The sequence below is a fragment of the Garra rufa genome, chromosome 7 (assembly GCF_049309525.1).
Source record: "Garra rufa chromosome 7, GarRuf1.0, whole genome shotgun sequence".
NCBI lineage: Eukaryota > Metazoa > Chordata > Actinopteri > Cypriniformes > Cyprinidae > Garra > Garra rufa.
The window spans coordinates 8082980-8100626 of NC_133367.1; the positions used below are offsets into that span (position 1 = coordinate 8082980).

At 38.2% G+C, this 17647-nt stretch overlaps 1 protein-coding gene across 1 annotated transcript; it reads left to right on the forward strand.

The window, feature by feature from the left end:
- Nucleotides 1-501: 501 nt before the first annotated feature.
- Nucleotides 502-12819, forward strand: LOC141337900 (protein NLRC3-like). The gene is made up of 7 exons (XM_073843477.1): nucleotides 502-557; nucleotides 734-818; nucleotides 1099-1294; nucleotides 1387-3217; nucleotides 3902-4072; nucleotides 11849-12022; nucleotides 12645-12819. The coding sequence occupies exons 1-7, from the start codon at nucleotides 517-519 to the stop codon at nucleotides 12817-12819; spliced, it is 2673 nt and encodes an 890-aa protein (XP_073699578.1). The 5' UTR covers nucleotides 502-516.
- The last annotated feature ends 4828 nt before the right edge of the window (nucleotides 12820-17647 follow it).

A 17647-nucleotide genomic window follows, 5' to 3' on the forward strand; every position in this document is an offset into this window, starting at 1 on the left:
AGCTGAGATCTCTTATGAAGCTTTAGAGGAGATAAATGTGAGAATGTGAGTGTCTCTATCTAAGGAGAATAATTTGAGCACAGTGAGCGATGAAGCTGAGATCTCTTATGAAGCTTTAGAGGAGATAAATGTGAGAATGTGAGTGTCTCTGGTTAAGGAGAATAATCTGAGCACAGTGAGCGATGAAGCTGAGATCTCTTATGAAGCTTTAGAGGAGACAAACATGAAAGAATGTCATTTTTTGTCTCAGGAGAAACATGTGAGAAGCAGGAGACTTAGCCTTATGTCTCAGTTTGATGTTCACTTGATCTCATTTCTGTCTAGGAGAAAGATGTGAGTTGAGAAGGAGATCTCATGTTTGATTTTCCTTTCCTCTGGGTAGAGAGAATGATTGCCAATATAAAACACAGATGAACCTCCTGTAGTAAAGTTTATTTTCTCTGTGTCATCAGTGTGAGATCAGGCTCACGTGTGTCCAGCTCTGTGTCTGTGAAGAGTGACTGGTCAAAGGGTGGAATGCCAAACTTCAGTGAAAAAACAGCATCACGAACCAAACGGTATTTGTTGTTTCTTATTTTTCTTTACACATAGACTTTCAGAAAGTGTATCAGTAATTATAATAAAGCTTTATAGTTCATAAGTTTATCAAAGTATTGTTTTTTTCTTTGCTTAAAATTTTTAGTCATATTTTCACCATAAATGCAGTAATTTGATTTATTTTATTTAGCAACAGGTTTCAGAATGAAAACTTAGATCCACATTTCCAGACTAACAGGAACCACAAGGACTTTACAAACAGTTTCCTACAGATCTTCCATGTAAGAAAACACATTTTTATAAATAATTTATAATTATGACAAACAAATATGTTATTGAATAAGAGCGTAAATGTTATTTCTAATTCTTCTTGACTATTGTTTTTTTTTTCTTTTTAAGAACCCATAAAATAAGAATGTATTATTAATACTGACAGCTAATTAACGTTTGTCTCAAATTTATTTTTTACAAACATTTTTAATTATTAAAAAAATATAGTAGTTTTTAGCAAATATGGATGAAGATTGTTTTTCTTTCATTAATTTTTGTCTTGATTTGTAGGATCTTGAGAGCAAAATAATCACATTTCTGAAGAACGAACTGGACAAGTTTAAGAAAATATTACAAAAAGAGGACTTGCAATACTTTGTGAATGATTTTAATGAGAACAGATGCAGTATCAAAGAAGCAGCTCTTGATCTCACACTCTACTTCCTGAGAGAGATGAAGCAAGATGAAGCTGCTGATACTCTAGAAGGTTGGAGACTCATGATCATGTGTCACATTGTCACTTATAAATGAAGGAGAGAAAATAAGATTAAAATATTCTGTATTTTTGTTTCTGTTTAGATGAGCTGGTCTTCATTCATCAGCTAAAATGTAGTTTAAAGAAGAAATATCAGTGTGTGTTTGAAGGAATTGCAAAGCAAGGTGACTCTACTCTTCTGAATAACATCTACACAGATCTCTATATCACTCAGGGTTGTAGTGAACAGGTCAATACTGAACATGAGGTAAGACAGATTGAAGTTGCTTCCAGACGTCATGACTCACAAGAAATACAGGTTGAGTGCAAAAATTTATTTGAAGCACCTGAACAAGACAAGCAGATCAGAACTGTACTGACAAAAGGAGTTGCTGGCATTGGAAAATCAGTCTCTGTGCAAAAGTTTGTTCTGGATTGGGCTGAAGGAAAAGAAAAGCAAGATATCAGCTTCATATTTCCTCTTCCATTGAGAGAGATGAACTTAAAGGAGAAAGAAAAATTAAGTTTGATGGACCTTATAACTCAGTTTTTCCCAGAGATAAAAGGACTGAACCTTGAAAGGAGGAATAATTTCAAAATTCTATTAATCCTTGATGGTTTGGATGAATGTCGTCTTCCTCTAAACTTTCATGGTAATGAGACGTGGTCTGATGTTTCATCACCAGTCTCTCTGGATGTTCTTCTGACAAACCTCATCAAGGGAAATCTGCTTCCTTCTGCTCTCATCTGGATCACCACCAGACCAGCAGCTGCCAGTAAGATTCCTCCTGACTGTATCGACCGGCTGACAGAGATACGAGGATTCAATGATGCACAAAAGGAGGAGTACTTCAGGAAAAGAATCACGGAGGAGAATCTGGCCAAAGAAATCATTGATCATGTTAAACAATCAAAGAGTCTCTTTATCATGTGCCACATCCCAGTCTTCTGCTGGATTTCAGCCACTGTTCTCCAGAACATTTTAGAGGAGAAAAGAAATAATGTTATGAAAAACAATCAGGCTGATGATGTCTCCAAAACACTGCAGGAGTCAAATACTGAAGACACTCCCAAGACTCTGACACAAATGTACACACACTTTCTCCGCTTTCAGATCCAGCAGAGCAGACGAAAGTATGATGGAGAATATACACCAGATGTTTCCTGGGATAAAGATGCCATCTTTTCACTGGGGAAACTGGCATTTCATCAGCTGGAAAGAAACAATGTGATCTTCTATGACGCAGATCTGGAAGCCTGTGGTATTGACGTCTATAAGGCATCAGTGTATTCAGGCATGTGTACCCAGATCTTTAAGGTGGAAACTGGGATTGTTCTTGGTACCATGTACTGCTTTGTTCACTTGAGCATTCAAGAGTTTATTGCAGCCCTTTATGCACATCTGTTTCTAGACATGAAGAAGATAAGTATATTTGTTAATGACTCTACAGAACAGGAAAACAAAAGTGAAACCATGATTGATTTGCTCAAGACTGCAGTAGACAAGGCACTAGAGAGTGATAATGGACATCTGGATCTTTTTCTTCGATTCCTTCTTGGTTTGTCACTCCAGTCCAATCAGAGACTCTTACAGGGTCTGTTGACACAGCAAAATGGAAATGACCAGATCAAAAAGGAAATAGTTCAGTACATCAAGCAGAAATTTGAAGCTAATCTGTCTCCAGAGAGATCCATCAATCTGTTCTACTGTCTGAATGAACTGAACGAACAAACTCTGGTGAAAGACATTCAGACCTACCTTAGCAAAGGAAGTCTCTCATCTGCTGATCTTTCACCTGCCCAGTGGTCTGCTTTGGCCTTTGTATTGTTGACATCAGAGGAGGAGCTGGAGGAATTTGAGCTTCAGAAATTCAAGAAATCAGATGAGTGTCTCATTAGATTATTGGCAGTCATCAAAACCTCCAAAAGAGCTCTGTAAGTTAAACTTTTCATCATCTGACAAATACATTTGTTTAGGTTTCCCATGCATCCTGGAAAATCTGGAAAATGTATTTCTTTTTTTTTTTTTTTTTTTTTAGTCATGGAAAATCTTGTTGTTCTGGTAATAAAAAAAAAGTTTTTCTTTAGCTGAGAATGAAGAGCTTTGTTGTCCCTGAAACTAATTATTGTTAGTAGCAGAAAATGCTTTGTTCAGGGATGCTGAGGTTTTACATGAGAAAAGTATTTTGAATGATGATGGTTAGTCCATCAAATGTCTACTCAAATGTGTGCAGTAAATATCAATAGATAATCTGATTGTGATTTATTTGAATGTATAAATCCACCCTTTCTCCAGTACCAGTAGTACCAGATACTGGGTCAATGTGGGACCCGCAGCTGCTTTCAAACATTTCTGTGCATATTTTTTTTCTGAGAATTCTGTAAAGAGCTTTGTGTTTTACAACATTGTACATTGTAGCCAATGTTGAGCACATGTTCACAATAGTTAAGGTGTTTAATCAGAATTTGCTCATTAATGCTTTCCTTAAAATCATGAAACTTGCACTTTCAAATGTATAATTTATTGTAATTAAAGCTATAGATTAACTCATATTTAATGTTTGCTTTTAGCAAATATATATTTAATCTAATTATTCTGTCATCTTATTTCCGTCGTAGGCTAAATGATTGTGGTTTAACAGGCAAAAGCTGTTCAGCTCTGGCTACAGTTCTTGGATCAGATACCAGTCTGAAAGTGCTGAACATGAGCAATAATAATCTGCAGGATTCCGGATTGAAGTTGCTCTGCATTGGATTGAAAAATATGAAGTGTCATTTGGAGATACTGAGGTAAGTTGTGTGACAATAGACCAAAATTGAGCTCAACAAAAACAAAAGGTGAAAAACAGACTTATAATAATAAACAAGTACTGTATGTTGTGCATCGAGATTCTTTTATATTTACACATACCATGGTGTTCTTTTTCTAATTTGGTTTGTCATTGACACTGTCCTAAGCCAATTTGTTGTGATATTTCATTTAAAATATGCATTTGGTAATGTTCAAAGTAAGTATAACTTAACTTCCGTTTGATTGTACATTTTTCTGTATTATTATGTAAATCTGTTATTCGTAAAATATACCCTCTGTATTTTCATATTGTCTAAAGGCTCATCGTGATTTTAATTAATTAAAATCATAAATTATAATCATGAAGCTTAAACAATTTAAATTGAAAAATTGTATGTTTAAGGCCCTATGGAATGTTTTATTTTTATTTTTATTTCCAACCTTATGTTTTATTTTTACAGAATTGTGTGGTTTAGCATTTCTAATTATTTGAAAGCATAAATATAAGATTAACGTGTTCTTACAATAGATACCTTATGATTTTTTTCCTCTGAAATTCTGTGTTGTGCATTTACATTTTTCTGTTTATAAATTTAAGGCATAAAACATTCATTTTATTTTAATTAATATTTTTTGGAAAATAAAGAGGATTTAATATTACCATTAAAACTTTAAAGAAATATTACATGACTATTCCCAGTTGCATAACTTTGTTTTAAAACTTGGGTGGGGCACTTTCCTTTTTTCCCCTGTGTTTTTGCCTTTAATATTAAAGGACAGTATTAGGCCTATAATTCTTCATGTCAGTGAATAAATGTATAGATATGTAATAAACATTCGTACTCTTAAACAGTCTGGTGTTAAAATATGCATTAAGTGTATAGGAGGTTTTGGGTTCTAATCCACACATGTCTAACTTTTCCCCCTTATTAAAATCAGATATGTTAATCAGTAATCATACAGGCAGTGCAGGCACACAATTTTTATTTTGTTTTGTGATTTGAACGGAATGATTAGATAGTCTCTGCAACATTTAAACCTCCCATGGTGCAATGCCTTGTAGTGGCGGTGAGGCTAGCGTGTTCTTATGATCGCAAAATCTATGCCGGCAGGAGCCTAGTGCTCCTGGCAGGTCCAATCTAGCCGGACAGGTTGAGGAGGAGGAGCCAGACGAAGCATGCACCCCGGTCCTCCAGGTTCGGGGGTTGGGCTCAGGGCTAACAACCCCGACCCATAAAAAAACCCAATTGTTACAGAAATGGCAACGAAGAAAATCTCCGCAACTGGCTGCAGTCCCATCCGGTGACTCGTATGAATGACAGTGGTGAAAGCTGAAAGTAAACCATTGACAGGAAGATGGAAGTCCTAAGCATCAAGATCAAAACCAGAATTGGATCTTGGAATGTTCGTACTATGTACGAAACGGGCAAACTGGCACAGATCACGGCAGAGATGAGACGATATAGCCTGCACATCCTGGGGGTCAGCGAGAGCAGGTGGACCGGATCAGGTAAAATAAAGACCAGCACAGGTGAGACGGTACTGTACTCTGGAAGGGAGGAGGCTTGGCACCACGAGGGTGTTGCCATCGTCCTTCGCAGAGGAACAGAGAAGACCCTGATGCAGTGGAAGCCGGTTAGCAGCAGACTTGTGAGCGCCATGATGAGAGGACGACACGTCAACATCACCCTGATCCAGACCTCATCATCATCATGGGAGATCTCAATGCCAAGGTGGGGAGCAACAACACTCACCATGACAGAGCCATGGGGACACATAGATGTGGTGTTTTGAATGACAGCGGGGAGCGCCTGATGGAGTTCTGTACCTTGAACAACATGGTCATCGGTGGAACCCTATTCCCTCATCGGGACATCCACAAGCTGACCTGGTGTTAACCCAATGGAAGAGACAAGAACCAGATTGACCATCTCATGATCAAGGGCACATGGAGGCGGTTGCTGCTGGACGTCAAGGTGTAAAGAGGGGCAGACATGGGCAGCGATTATCACATTGTGACTGCACTGATAAGATTAAAATTGCAAAGCACAGGCCGCAAGACAACCATGCGGAAACACTTGATGTCAGCAGGCTGCGAGACACCAAGGTGAAGACTGCTTTTGTGGTACAAGTAATGAACAGGTTTAAGGCACTGCAAGCCCTAGATGAAGAAGCAGGAAGGGCAGATGAGATCAACAAGCAGTGGGAACAGGTGGCTTTAACCAGATTGTCGAAGTGATCAAGAGCTTCTACACCAACTTCTCATGCAGCGTAGGAAACAGTGATCTGCGATTTGAGGTGAAGACGGGAGTCAGACAAGGATGCGTCATGTCTGCGCTGCTCTTCAACCTGGTCATTGACTGGGTTATGAGACGCATGACAGAAGATGGGGCAAGAGGCATCCGATGGACACTCTTCTCTTCTCTTGAAGACCTAGACTTCGCAGATGACCTGGCTCTGTTATCCCACACCCATCAACACATGCAGGAGAAGACAAACCGTCTGAACACCTTAGCGAGACAAGTTAGGTTGAAGATCAACCAGAGAAAAACAGAGGTAATGACACTGAATATCGACTCACCAACTCCTGTTAAGGTAGATGGTAAAGAGTTGCCAACCACAGAAAGATTCACCTACCTGGGCAGCATCGTGAAACAGGATGGCAGTGCTGGAAACAACATTCAGAGCAGACTCAACAAGGCCGGGACAGTGTACAAGACCCTTAACAACGTTTGGAGATCATCACAATAGAGTGTCCACACCAAGTTGAGAATCTACCAGGGCTTTGTCCTGTCAGCGCTCCTGTACTGAAGGTGACCTCAACAAACTGTCCACCTTCCACACAACAAGACTTAGGAAGATCCTTCGCATCTTCTGGCCAAGGAACATCTCCAACCATGACCTTCTCCAGCAATGCAAGCAAGAGGACATGGATACCATCATCACAAGAAGACAATGGAGATGGTTTGGCCATGTTATGCGAAGGGACTGCACCTCCATCTCCAAGACAGCCCTGCACTGGACCCCTGAGGGGAAAAGAAAAAGGGGAAGACCAAAGAACACATGGCAGTGAACAGTAGAGACAGAGCTGAAAACCCTGAGCCACACCTGGGGCACCATTGAAAAGCTGGCCAAAGACAGGCAGAAGTGGATGATCTTTGTTGCTGCCCTACACACCAGTAGGCGTAATAGGCAGTAGTAGTAGCAACATTTAAACCAGTGGTTCTTAATTCCAGTCCTCGCGTACCCCCACTCTAAATATTTAGCATGTCTCTCTTTGTTAACACACCTGATTCAGATAATCAGCTCATTAGAAGTGAGCTCCGTGCATGAACTGTGTTCCGAATGACATGGTCCCAACACAGTGTCCATTGCTCTCTACTCCCTGGGCACTGGAAATCCGTTGAAGTTTGCTTCACTTCGAAACATTCATTCATGGATTTCTTACTAGAGAAGCGTGAAGTGTGACATAATATACCACTGTAAATAAATACAATTTAAATTCACATATTGCACACGTCAATGTCCTTTGAATGGAACATGTACGTTTGTTTCGAACTGGAATCATGGGGCTATATCCTGTGATGTCCAGTTCCCAGGGCACTTACAGTTGAATAGAACAAACTGAAGCGACAAGAGAAACATGCAAGATATGCAGAGCGGGTGTACATGAGGACTGGAATTGAGAACCACTAGTTTAAGTGATAGATTGAAGCGCTAGTGTGTGAGACTGTGCAAGAGCCACAAGAGAACGTTTTGTCACTAAGTATATTGCACCGAACATTCAGATGATTCTAAAAAGGCAAGAGGACAATATCGACCATGACAAAAAGTGCTGGGGACATGTCCCACCCATAAATTACGCTTATGAATAATCCTTAAAAACAAGGTTTTAATAATTTACGTGCAAGGCAAGTTTATTTATATAGCACATTTCATACACAATGGCAATGCAAAGTGCTGTACTTAAGAGGAATTGAAATCATAAAAATAAAAATAATAACAACAATAAAACTGAATTTAAGAACATTTAAAATTATTTCAAAATTGATTTAAAATTAATTAACAGTAAAAATGATTATACAAAAAAAAATTGTTCAGACATAGCACAGTGCTCATGCAAAAAATGCACAACTGAACAGATCAGTTTTGAGTCTGCATTTAAATGTGGGTAATGTATTAGCACATCTGATCTCTTCTGGAAGCTGATTCCAGCTGCAGGAGGCATAATAGCTAAAAGCGGATTCACCTTGTTTTGTGTGAATCCTTGATATTACTAACTGACTCGATCCTAGTGATCTGAGTTGTCTGTAAGGTTTATATTCAGTGAGCATATCTGCAATGTATTTAGGTCCTAGGCCATTGAGTGCTTTATAAACGAGTAAAAGTACTTTAAAAAATCAATCCTAAACATAACTGGAAGCCAGTGTAAGGACCTGAGGACTGGTGTGATATGCTCTGGTTTTCTGGTTCTAGTCAGAATCTTGGCAGCAGCGTTCTGTATGAGCTGCAGCTGTCTAATGGTCTTCTTGGGAAGGCCAGTGAGGAGATCATTGCAATAGCCCACCCTGCTGGTGATAAAGGCATGGACAAGTTTCTCCAAGTCTTGACTGGAAACAAAACATCTAATTATTACAATGTTTTTGAGATGATAGTATGCTGATTTAGTTACTGCTTTGACATGGCTACAAAGATTCTTGACTTGATTTTTTATTTTTTGACCCCTAGTGTCAAGGTACGCATTTATCTTATGAACTTCATCTTTGTTTCCAAATGCAATGACTTCAGTTTTCTCCTTGTTTAACTGAAGAAAGCTTTGGCACATCCAACTGTTAATTTCATCAATGCATTGGCAGAGAGACTCAATGGGGCTGTAGTCATTTGGCAATAAGGCTAGGTAAATCTGGGTATCATCTCACACCTGCAGCTCATTCACACACACACAGCTGCAGCTCATCACACGGACAGCTTATATGCCACTCACATACACAGCTTCCTCGCGAAGTCTTGTATTGCCCCGGCTGCATTTCTGAGCGTTTCGTCCCGTGTTTTGATTCCTGGACTCCCTCCCGTGTTTGATTCTCGCTGCCTGCCCCGACCCTTCTGCCTGTGTTTGACTACGATTTCTGCCTGCCCCTTTGTGTTTGTTTTGTTGAATAAAATGCTGCGAATGGATCCGCACGTCTCAGACCGTCCTTGTTACAGAAAACACAGGCAGAAGGGTCAGGGCAGGCAGCGAGAATCAAACACGGGAGGGAGTCCAGGAATCAAAACACGGGAAGAAACGCTCAGAAATGCAGCCGGGGCAATACAAGACTTCGCGAGGAAGCTGTGTGTGTGAGTGGCATATAAGTTGTCCGTGTGATGAGCTGCAGCTGTGTGTGTGAATGAGCTGCAGGTGTGAGCAGTGATCAGTGCAGTGAGAAACAGGGAGCAGGTGAATGCAGTGATTGGTGCAGTGGCTTGTGGGGGCTGAAGTCCATGAAGTGTAGTGCAAGAGTTTGTGATGACAGGACGACTCAATTCGTGACAATTTGACTTTAATATGTCACTGATTCATCCAGTATTTAGATTTTTGTATTATAAATGTATGCAAATTAGTGTGTATTTCATAAAATAATGCCTCATTTGCATGTTTAAACCTAACATTTCAGAAATCTTCTAATACAAAAATGTTTGCAAATATCAATGTAATCAATCACCTGGGTATAAACCTGTTCTATAGGATAGGTAACCTTAAATTACTTCTGTTGCAGAGGTTGCGTTAGACTTTAACATTATCCGTCATTTTGACGGACAGGGTCGGAAAAATTCCGTCATAATCAATCATTACCCGTCATTTTAATTTTCATATTTTAATTATAATAACACATTTAATTGCATTTATTTTTGTTCACATTTTCATTTTTAATTATGAACCAACAGGACGATATAGGCTTATGCATTTATTTAGAAGAGTACAGATGAACAGATGAGACTGTGTAACTTTTCATGTATAACACCACACCCCACAGTGACAGCTATTTTAATATATTAAAATTATATAATATATATTTATGACCAATATCGATTTGTAAATCTCAGTCGATCTTTTGGTCTATGCCGTTTTCAGCTGATAACTGAACTATACTGACACAGTACATAGTGCGCCTCCCATCCAATAAATTGCAATGAAACAAAGGCTCAAATTTCAAATTCTGTCGATTTTATTAGGAAATTCAAGCAATAAATACCGTTTTGGCACTCTTTAATGTGGCTTGATATATTGTTGTAGCATCTGTGTAGTCGCCTGTCCATAATTAAACGCATAACAAAAACTTGACAATTTAGTTTTTGTTCTGATCCAGTGATCTGCTGCCACACTGGAGCGCACTTGCCACCAACTGGACAGGGGTTAACGCGACCTCTGTTCTGTTGTGATCTGATGCTATAGAGAAAATAAAATTAATTTTACCTTCAAGGAAGACCATGGCAGACCCCTAATATGATAAAAGTTTCAAGAGTTCGGCTTCTATACTTTCTTCCCAGCAGTCTGGGTATCTTTTTGGAATAGTTATTCATATTTCTATATGGGTAGCAGTATGGGACCGAACTTGCCTACCCCTGCCCTAAATGTACCCCTCACACGAGACTTTCTGCAGTTTTAGACTTCCAAAAGGCTTCGTTTTGTAGGAGTTATGAGCTTCTTTCCAAAAAATAAAAAAATGTCCCATCAAGGTCATAATTTACTGGTATTGCTATCCTTGTGGGGATATTTGGTTCCCATAAAAAAAAATAAATAAATATATATATATATATATATATATATATATATATATATATATATATTAATAGAAGTAAGCAATTATGTCTAAAAACATCAATTCCCTCTTAAAGTGTCTTGGAGATGTTGCAAATTGCCAACGAGCCGTGCTTTCCATTTAATCATCTTCTGCTAATGCAATGCATTTTTCCTCAGATATGTATCTCGTATATAGATTTAACATCATCCGCTGCTCAATATACAGCATTAAATTACAATAAATGAATTTTGCTTTCAGAAACAAACTATCTATAATGCTTAATACATCTTAAAATATAATAGATGCCCAATTAGCATTAAGCTATATGTGAACATGTATGTGATTACTAATGTTCTGTTTTTTGTTTTTGACTTAAAACCCTTTTAAACCATCACCGAGTTCTTGTAATAACATTTGAGAGGGTGGAAAAAAATCCTTGTGAATGAAGCATCTGATGTGAATAGCCACATAGAGATCTATTGTTTCAATTCAAAATCGTCATTGATCCAAATGTTTGCGTTCAGCATGAAAAGGCCTTTAGTCTGTCTCAGTTTGTTCTGTTTCTTCATGTCATTCCAGACGGACTGATGATTATGAGATCAGATCTCTGTGTGGAGCACTGGCTGTTGTCAGACTCCTTGTGCAAACAAAAATCTCACTGGATTATTACAATTAATGGCAACATGAATGTTAACTGTAATGTAAACTGATATTTCCTACTGACACACTACAGCAAAAGATAGAAATAACTGACTTTAAACCATTTTTATCTGGTGAAAGTATTAGTGGGTAGATACTAGAAACTAAAGTGAATTGATGTCTAACAATTTAATTTAATTCAATATTCATTTGTCAGATTTCGCTTTACAACTAAGTTTTAGTGCTTTTAAATAAGGTATGAAATATAATTCTGTTTAGGGATTTTCATTGTTTAGCTCATTTCTAGACTAACTGATTAATCATCTGAATGTGACATTTTTATTCTGGTTCTAGGCTTTCAAACTGCAGTATCACTGAAGAAGGTTATAAAGCTCTGGCTTCAGCTCTGAAATCAAACCCTTCACACCTGATAGAGCTGGATCTCACAGGAAATGATCCTGGACAATCAGGAGTGAAGGAGCTCAATCATTTACTACAGGATCCAAACTGTCAACTCAAGACACTGAGGTGAGACCTGATCAAATAATCTTACAGAAATAAATGGGTCATTTGTTAATTTTTCTTTTTAGCTATACAATAATCTGAACAATTTGTTTCATCAGAATGATCATATCTGATGCTGTGGGTTTTGTTGAACTGATGATCAAAGTCAAAGTCTGCTTTATTGTCAATTGTGTCACATGTACAGCACATACATACAGAGAATTAAAAATGTGTTACTCACAGACCCTTGGTGCAAAAACATTCAGTTTCAGAAGCCAGTTTTCTCTGTGCTGATGTTTCTCACTCCTTCTGAAAGATCTTGAGGCTTTTAATTGCACACTCTGTATTTGTAAACTGAAAATCATGATCTAGTGAGGTTTTGCTCTTCTGCTCTGTGGGACGTTTCTGTTCTCCTGAGTTTGCTTTAGGACTGAGTGTCCCTCTAGTTTCTTTCCAATAACTGTGGCTATTAGACTTGGTTCTCAAATATTTGTGTTTGTGTATTTAAATGTTTAAAGAAGAGTTATGCAAATACTAGATCTCCTTTTAGAATAATAACATTTTCTTTTGTAATGATTTTTGTAATACAATGGACCTTTAAATCAGAACTAAATTGATCTTGTTTGCTTCATCTTCTCTTCTGCAGGTTTTTGGGTCCTGCTGCAGATGAAGCCTGTCAGTATGTGACTGGAATTGTGGGTAAAAACCCGTTACTCCTGAGAGAGCTGAATCTGATTGGACATGAACTAGGAGACACACGAGTGAATCAGATCTCTGCTCTACTGGAGGATAAACACTGTCAACTCAACACACTGATGTGAGTATTGCTGCTTTATTTACAATCTTACATTACTTTTAATAGTACTGTTATTGTAGTTGATAATTTTCCATATTTGTGTCAGAGCAGTTTTTTCTCAGCATCACTAATAGCCAATATAATGTGAAGCATTAAGAATAAACAGGCAAAGGAAAATGGCGTAACGTTTTAAATTAGGGACGTTTTAAAATACTGTCAACATTTAGTGCTGCACTGTCTATCTATCATATGTTGATGCCACATTGAAAAAGTATTTTAGTTTTATAGTATATACTGTATTTATGTAGAAATATATTGTTTTTCATGAATGCCTTTTATAAACACAATGCACATGGCAATGTGTAACATTTTACCAGATTTAGTGCTGAACTTTTATTTGTTCCCCACCAAATAATGTTTTTTCACACAATGTTTGGATGTATGTTAGATTGTAAAAGAATGATTATTAGTTCCACACACAGAGATCTGGAAATTCTACATTGATTTAAAAGAGAAAAACTACACCTTCACAGTTTAATTCTGTGTAAATTAAAGATAAGTGTCAAAGTCAGATAAACATATGACTGCTGAATGTAATCATGTTTACTGATTTCTGGTATGCAAGTGTTTTTTTAACAACTATTCATAACTGCTTGTAATGTAAAGTTTGTGTTTCTCAAAATGTAAAATGTCTAATTGTGGTGCAGCATATACTGTAAATTGTAAAAACTGAACAAGAGCATTTTAAGAATCAGTGATCAGTATCTGCCTCAAATGTCCTGATCAGTGCAGCACTAAAGCAAATGAACTGTCTTTTCAAAATGTATTTGAATGTCTTCAGTTTAAGGAAATATGTTTATTCATTAAATGAACACATGTGCAAAGTATAATATTTTTATAAGCAAACTATCTTTGTTGTTGACTTGTAATTGTTTAGTCTACAATATGTTTGAACATTGATCTGTGAGACTACAGTGATTTATGACAATAGTAGACAGTAACAATTTCATTAGGTAACATTAGCTATTAAATATATTTTGACAGCATTTATTAATCTGTTCATGTTAGTTTATATATTTAATCATTGTTAATGTCAGTTCACAGTGTATTTACTAATTAACAGAAAACTTTAATTTTAAAACTGTATTAGTAAATGTTGAAACTTACATTAAGGTTATTAAATGCTAGTTGTTCATCATTAGTTCATGTTAACTAATGTAGTTAATGTTATCAAGTGAAGTTTCATAACTTGGATAAATAACTCACATCTTAATGGGTAATTTTGCTGATTTTCAACCTTTGCATACCTTTATAACTTTTGTGTAGTTTGTAGTATATTTAAATGAACAATGTGTAGTCTTTCTCCATGTTACCTGGACATAGATATCACCATTTATTTGTCAGCAAAATCTGCAAAACACATTAGAAAGTTGATCATCATAGATCTGAGTCATTGTTCTTTCTCTTTCTGTCTTCAGTCTGTGTGAATGCAGTATTACAGAGAAACAGTGTCTCATCCTGACTTCAGCTCTGAAATCAAACCCATCACACCTGAGAGAACTGAACCTGAGCAGGAATAAACTAGGAGACTCTGGAGTGAAAAACCTCAGTGATCTACTGATGAACCCACAATTCAAGCTGGAGAAACTAGAGTTAGTATCATTATACTGTACAGCAGTTACAGTCAGATTAAAGTTTACTGTTTAGTTTAGGACCACAGGGCTCTTGACATCTTTGCTGTGAAACAAAACAGATGTAAACAAACAGTCTAACAAATGACAGGAGATGATTCTGACAGATTTATACTGGACTGATATATTTTGCTAAATCTTTCATGAAGGGAAATGTATATTTGTATAGTTAGAAATTGTAAACTACACCCTAAAATAGATGAGAAAATATTTAATTTGATTGATTTAAAGAGGTCCTATTACACTTTTTCTCTTTTTGAACTTTAGCCAGTGTGTGGTGTGTATGTTTGGGCATAAAAACATCTACAAAGTTACAAATCTCAAAGTCCGCTCCAAAGGGAGAAATTGAATTTTTAAAAAGTCCCTTTTCATAAACTACAACAAACTGCTCATTTGAACTACAGCGTTTGTTTTCTGGATGCTATAGACCATAGGTCGGCAATTAGCGGCCCCCGGGCCACATGTGGCCCGCGAGCAAAAACATCTGGCCCGTGAGATTGTTCGAACTAGAGAATGAAGAAAAAAAAAAGAAAAGAAAAAAAGATACTTTTTAAAAAATCGGACTGACAGTCTCAAAAAAGCTCTTTATTTGGAAACATAATTTTTTTAGAACAGAAACATTTCAATCGATCTAAATTCCTATTTGTTATATCTGGATACGAGGGTGAATAAGCGCATCAGCGAGGTGCAGAGTGAACGCTCAACATGCAAAAACAAATAACGTCAGCGGACAGCGTCTGGTGCTGATTCTGCTGAAATATCAATAGTCTCTAAAATACAAGTTGTCCCTCAAACAACGGACATAGGCGTCATATTATTGTGAAAATTAAAACACACACAAAGACATCAAACATAGGTAATATATACGTAGGAACAGAAATGTGAGTAGCACGAGTTTCAAACAGCGTGCGTGTTATTTAGGCCTTTATATGACTTCGATCTTGCGCTTTCGTGCCTCTGTCTTCTGAGGGAACGCAACCTTGAAGTTAGCATGCTTCGTCTCGCGGTGCCGTCTAATATTGTATTCTTTGCATACCGAGACAACATCGTTACAGATCAGGCAGGTGGGCTTTGCATTAATAAAACTGGGCAGGATGAATGCATAGGGCTGTGCGATATGGACAAAAGAAACCTATCACGATTTTCTTGAACAGTATTGCGATTTTGATTTTAATCACGATTTTGACACAGACATGTTTTACAGTGTGAATCTAAAACATTTTTTTAAAGGAAAACAATTAGATCTCTATCAAAGACCTGTAACATGTCTCTAAAACAGAAGGCGGGAAAAAATCACCTAGCAGGTGAAAAAAAGTTAGGATCACCAAAAAAAATAAATAAATAAATGTAGGTGCACCCAATTTCTTTTTAGTAATGCACTGATCTTGATTCTTCATGGCTGATTCTGACTGCAGATGTTTGACAAGCACATGATCAAAGTAGGCTACTCTTTCAATATTCAAAGTGCAAATAGAGACCGAATTTTTCAAGCATGATACAGAACTATAGACAACTGCACAATATATTTTTATAGCCCACATACTAATAACTGCCTAGATATTTTATGTAGCCTAATTTGCGCGCATTGAGGAGTCGCTCTCTAAATGCGGGATATTAAAATTGCTTTTGAATGCGCGTCCGCTGTTTACTTTTGGTTTTGTTTTAACGATCTTGCGAGACTCTCAAAGGCGCTGAGCGTGCATTCTACAATAAATGAGATTATTATAACAAAACCATTTGAAATATAAGAGGACACAAACAGGATTTTGAAAACCATGTCCCCAGTGAAAATTACGCCCCTGTGTGAGTGGAACTCTGCCGCTGAGTTATCATCTGATGTGGATGAATGCCGCGTTGTACAGTAACGTATATGGACACGGAGGCGCCAGAATTGTATCTGACAGAATGTACGCTATAGCACGAAATATATCATATTTCTTCAAAAGCGGTTTGTTGAGACCTTTTATTTTTCCACAATCGAAAGAGAGAATGGCGAACCTGTCACTGTATCAGCTCACAGCCGTCTGTGCAATAGTTAGACTAGCGAAAGTTTTGTAAAGAAATGAAACCAAGTCGGACCACAACAGTTTCTCGCACTCGCACGAATGTTCCCAAATATAATTTCACGAGTTCGCCCTTACATCTAATCTGCTTGAGCGAGCATTAAGCATATTTTGGCGTGCTGTCCGGGGGAAGGGTTCCGGGCCGGAATACAGGCCGGAACCAGAGAACTCCCCCTGCTAGTGTAGGATCGAAACAGATTAGAAGTGGGGAGTAGGGGTGGAGGAGGGATGCCAAGAAACTATCGCTGGATGGAGGTAAGACGGCTGGTAATATATAGAGGATGCGCTGATTGAATGATTGGTTAAACAGGTTGCACCTGTGCCGAATGGGTTGATTATCTGATCGTGCTCCTCCTGAACCTTGTTTAATCAAACATCATTTCACGAGTTCGCCCTTACATCTAATCTGCTTGAGCGAGCATTAAGCATATTTTGGCGTGCTGTCCGGGGGAAGGGTTCCGGGCCGGAATACAGGCCGGAACCAGAGAACTCCCCAAAGAAGCTTTTATGCATAGGACAGCTGCCACGAAGCAAGAAATTTAGGTAGCCCCCCCAAAATATGCGTAGAACTAAATTTATGTAAGGAAAAGGAGGAGAGTGCCAATTATTATTATTTTTTTTTTTTTTATATATATATATATATATATATATATATATATATATATATATATATATATATATATATAAACGATTCGATGGTCGGATGTGGCCCCCTAGCTGCGACCGAAGGGAGCCGCGACTCTGCTGCACCGGGAGGGAAAGCCCACCCGTCGTCGAGTACGCAGCGTAACTCGAGCGACGGATAGGGGGCTCACACTGCGACCGAAGGGAGCCACGACTCTGCTGCACCGGAAGGAGGGGGCCTAGTCCGACCCTGAAATGGGCAAAATAGGCGATTGGTGGAGGGACCCTCACTGCTTCCGAAGGGAGCTTCGGCTCTGCTGCACCGGAAGGGAGGGTCTCCCTTGCGAGGTGCCTCGGATGGAGGGCTCCCACTGTGACCGAAGGGAGCCGTGACTCTGCTGCACCGGCGGGGAGAGCCCGTCCGCTGTAGAGTACGCAGCGTAACTCGGCTGACAGACGGAGGGCTCACGCCGCG

Coding starts and splice junctions, on each gene's coding strand:
- LOC141337900 (XM_073843477.1), top strand. CDS start 517: ATGCCAAACTTCAGTGAAAAAACAGCATCACGAACCAAACG. Junction 819..1,098: donor GTTTCCTACAGATCTTCCAT/GTAAGAAAACAC, acceptor CTTGATTTGTAG/GATCTTGAGAGCAAAATAAT. Junction 3,218..3,901: donor AAAACCTCCAAAAGAGCTCT/GTAAGTTAAACT, acceptor TTTCCGTCGTAG/GCTAAATGATTGTGGTTTAA.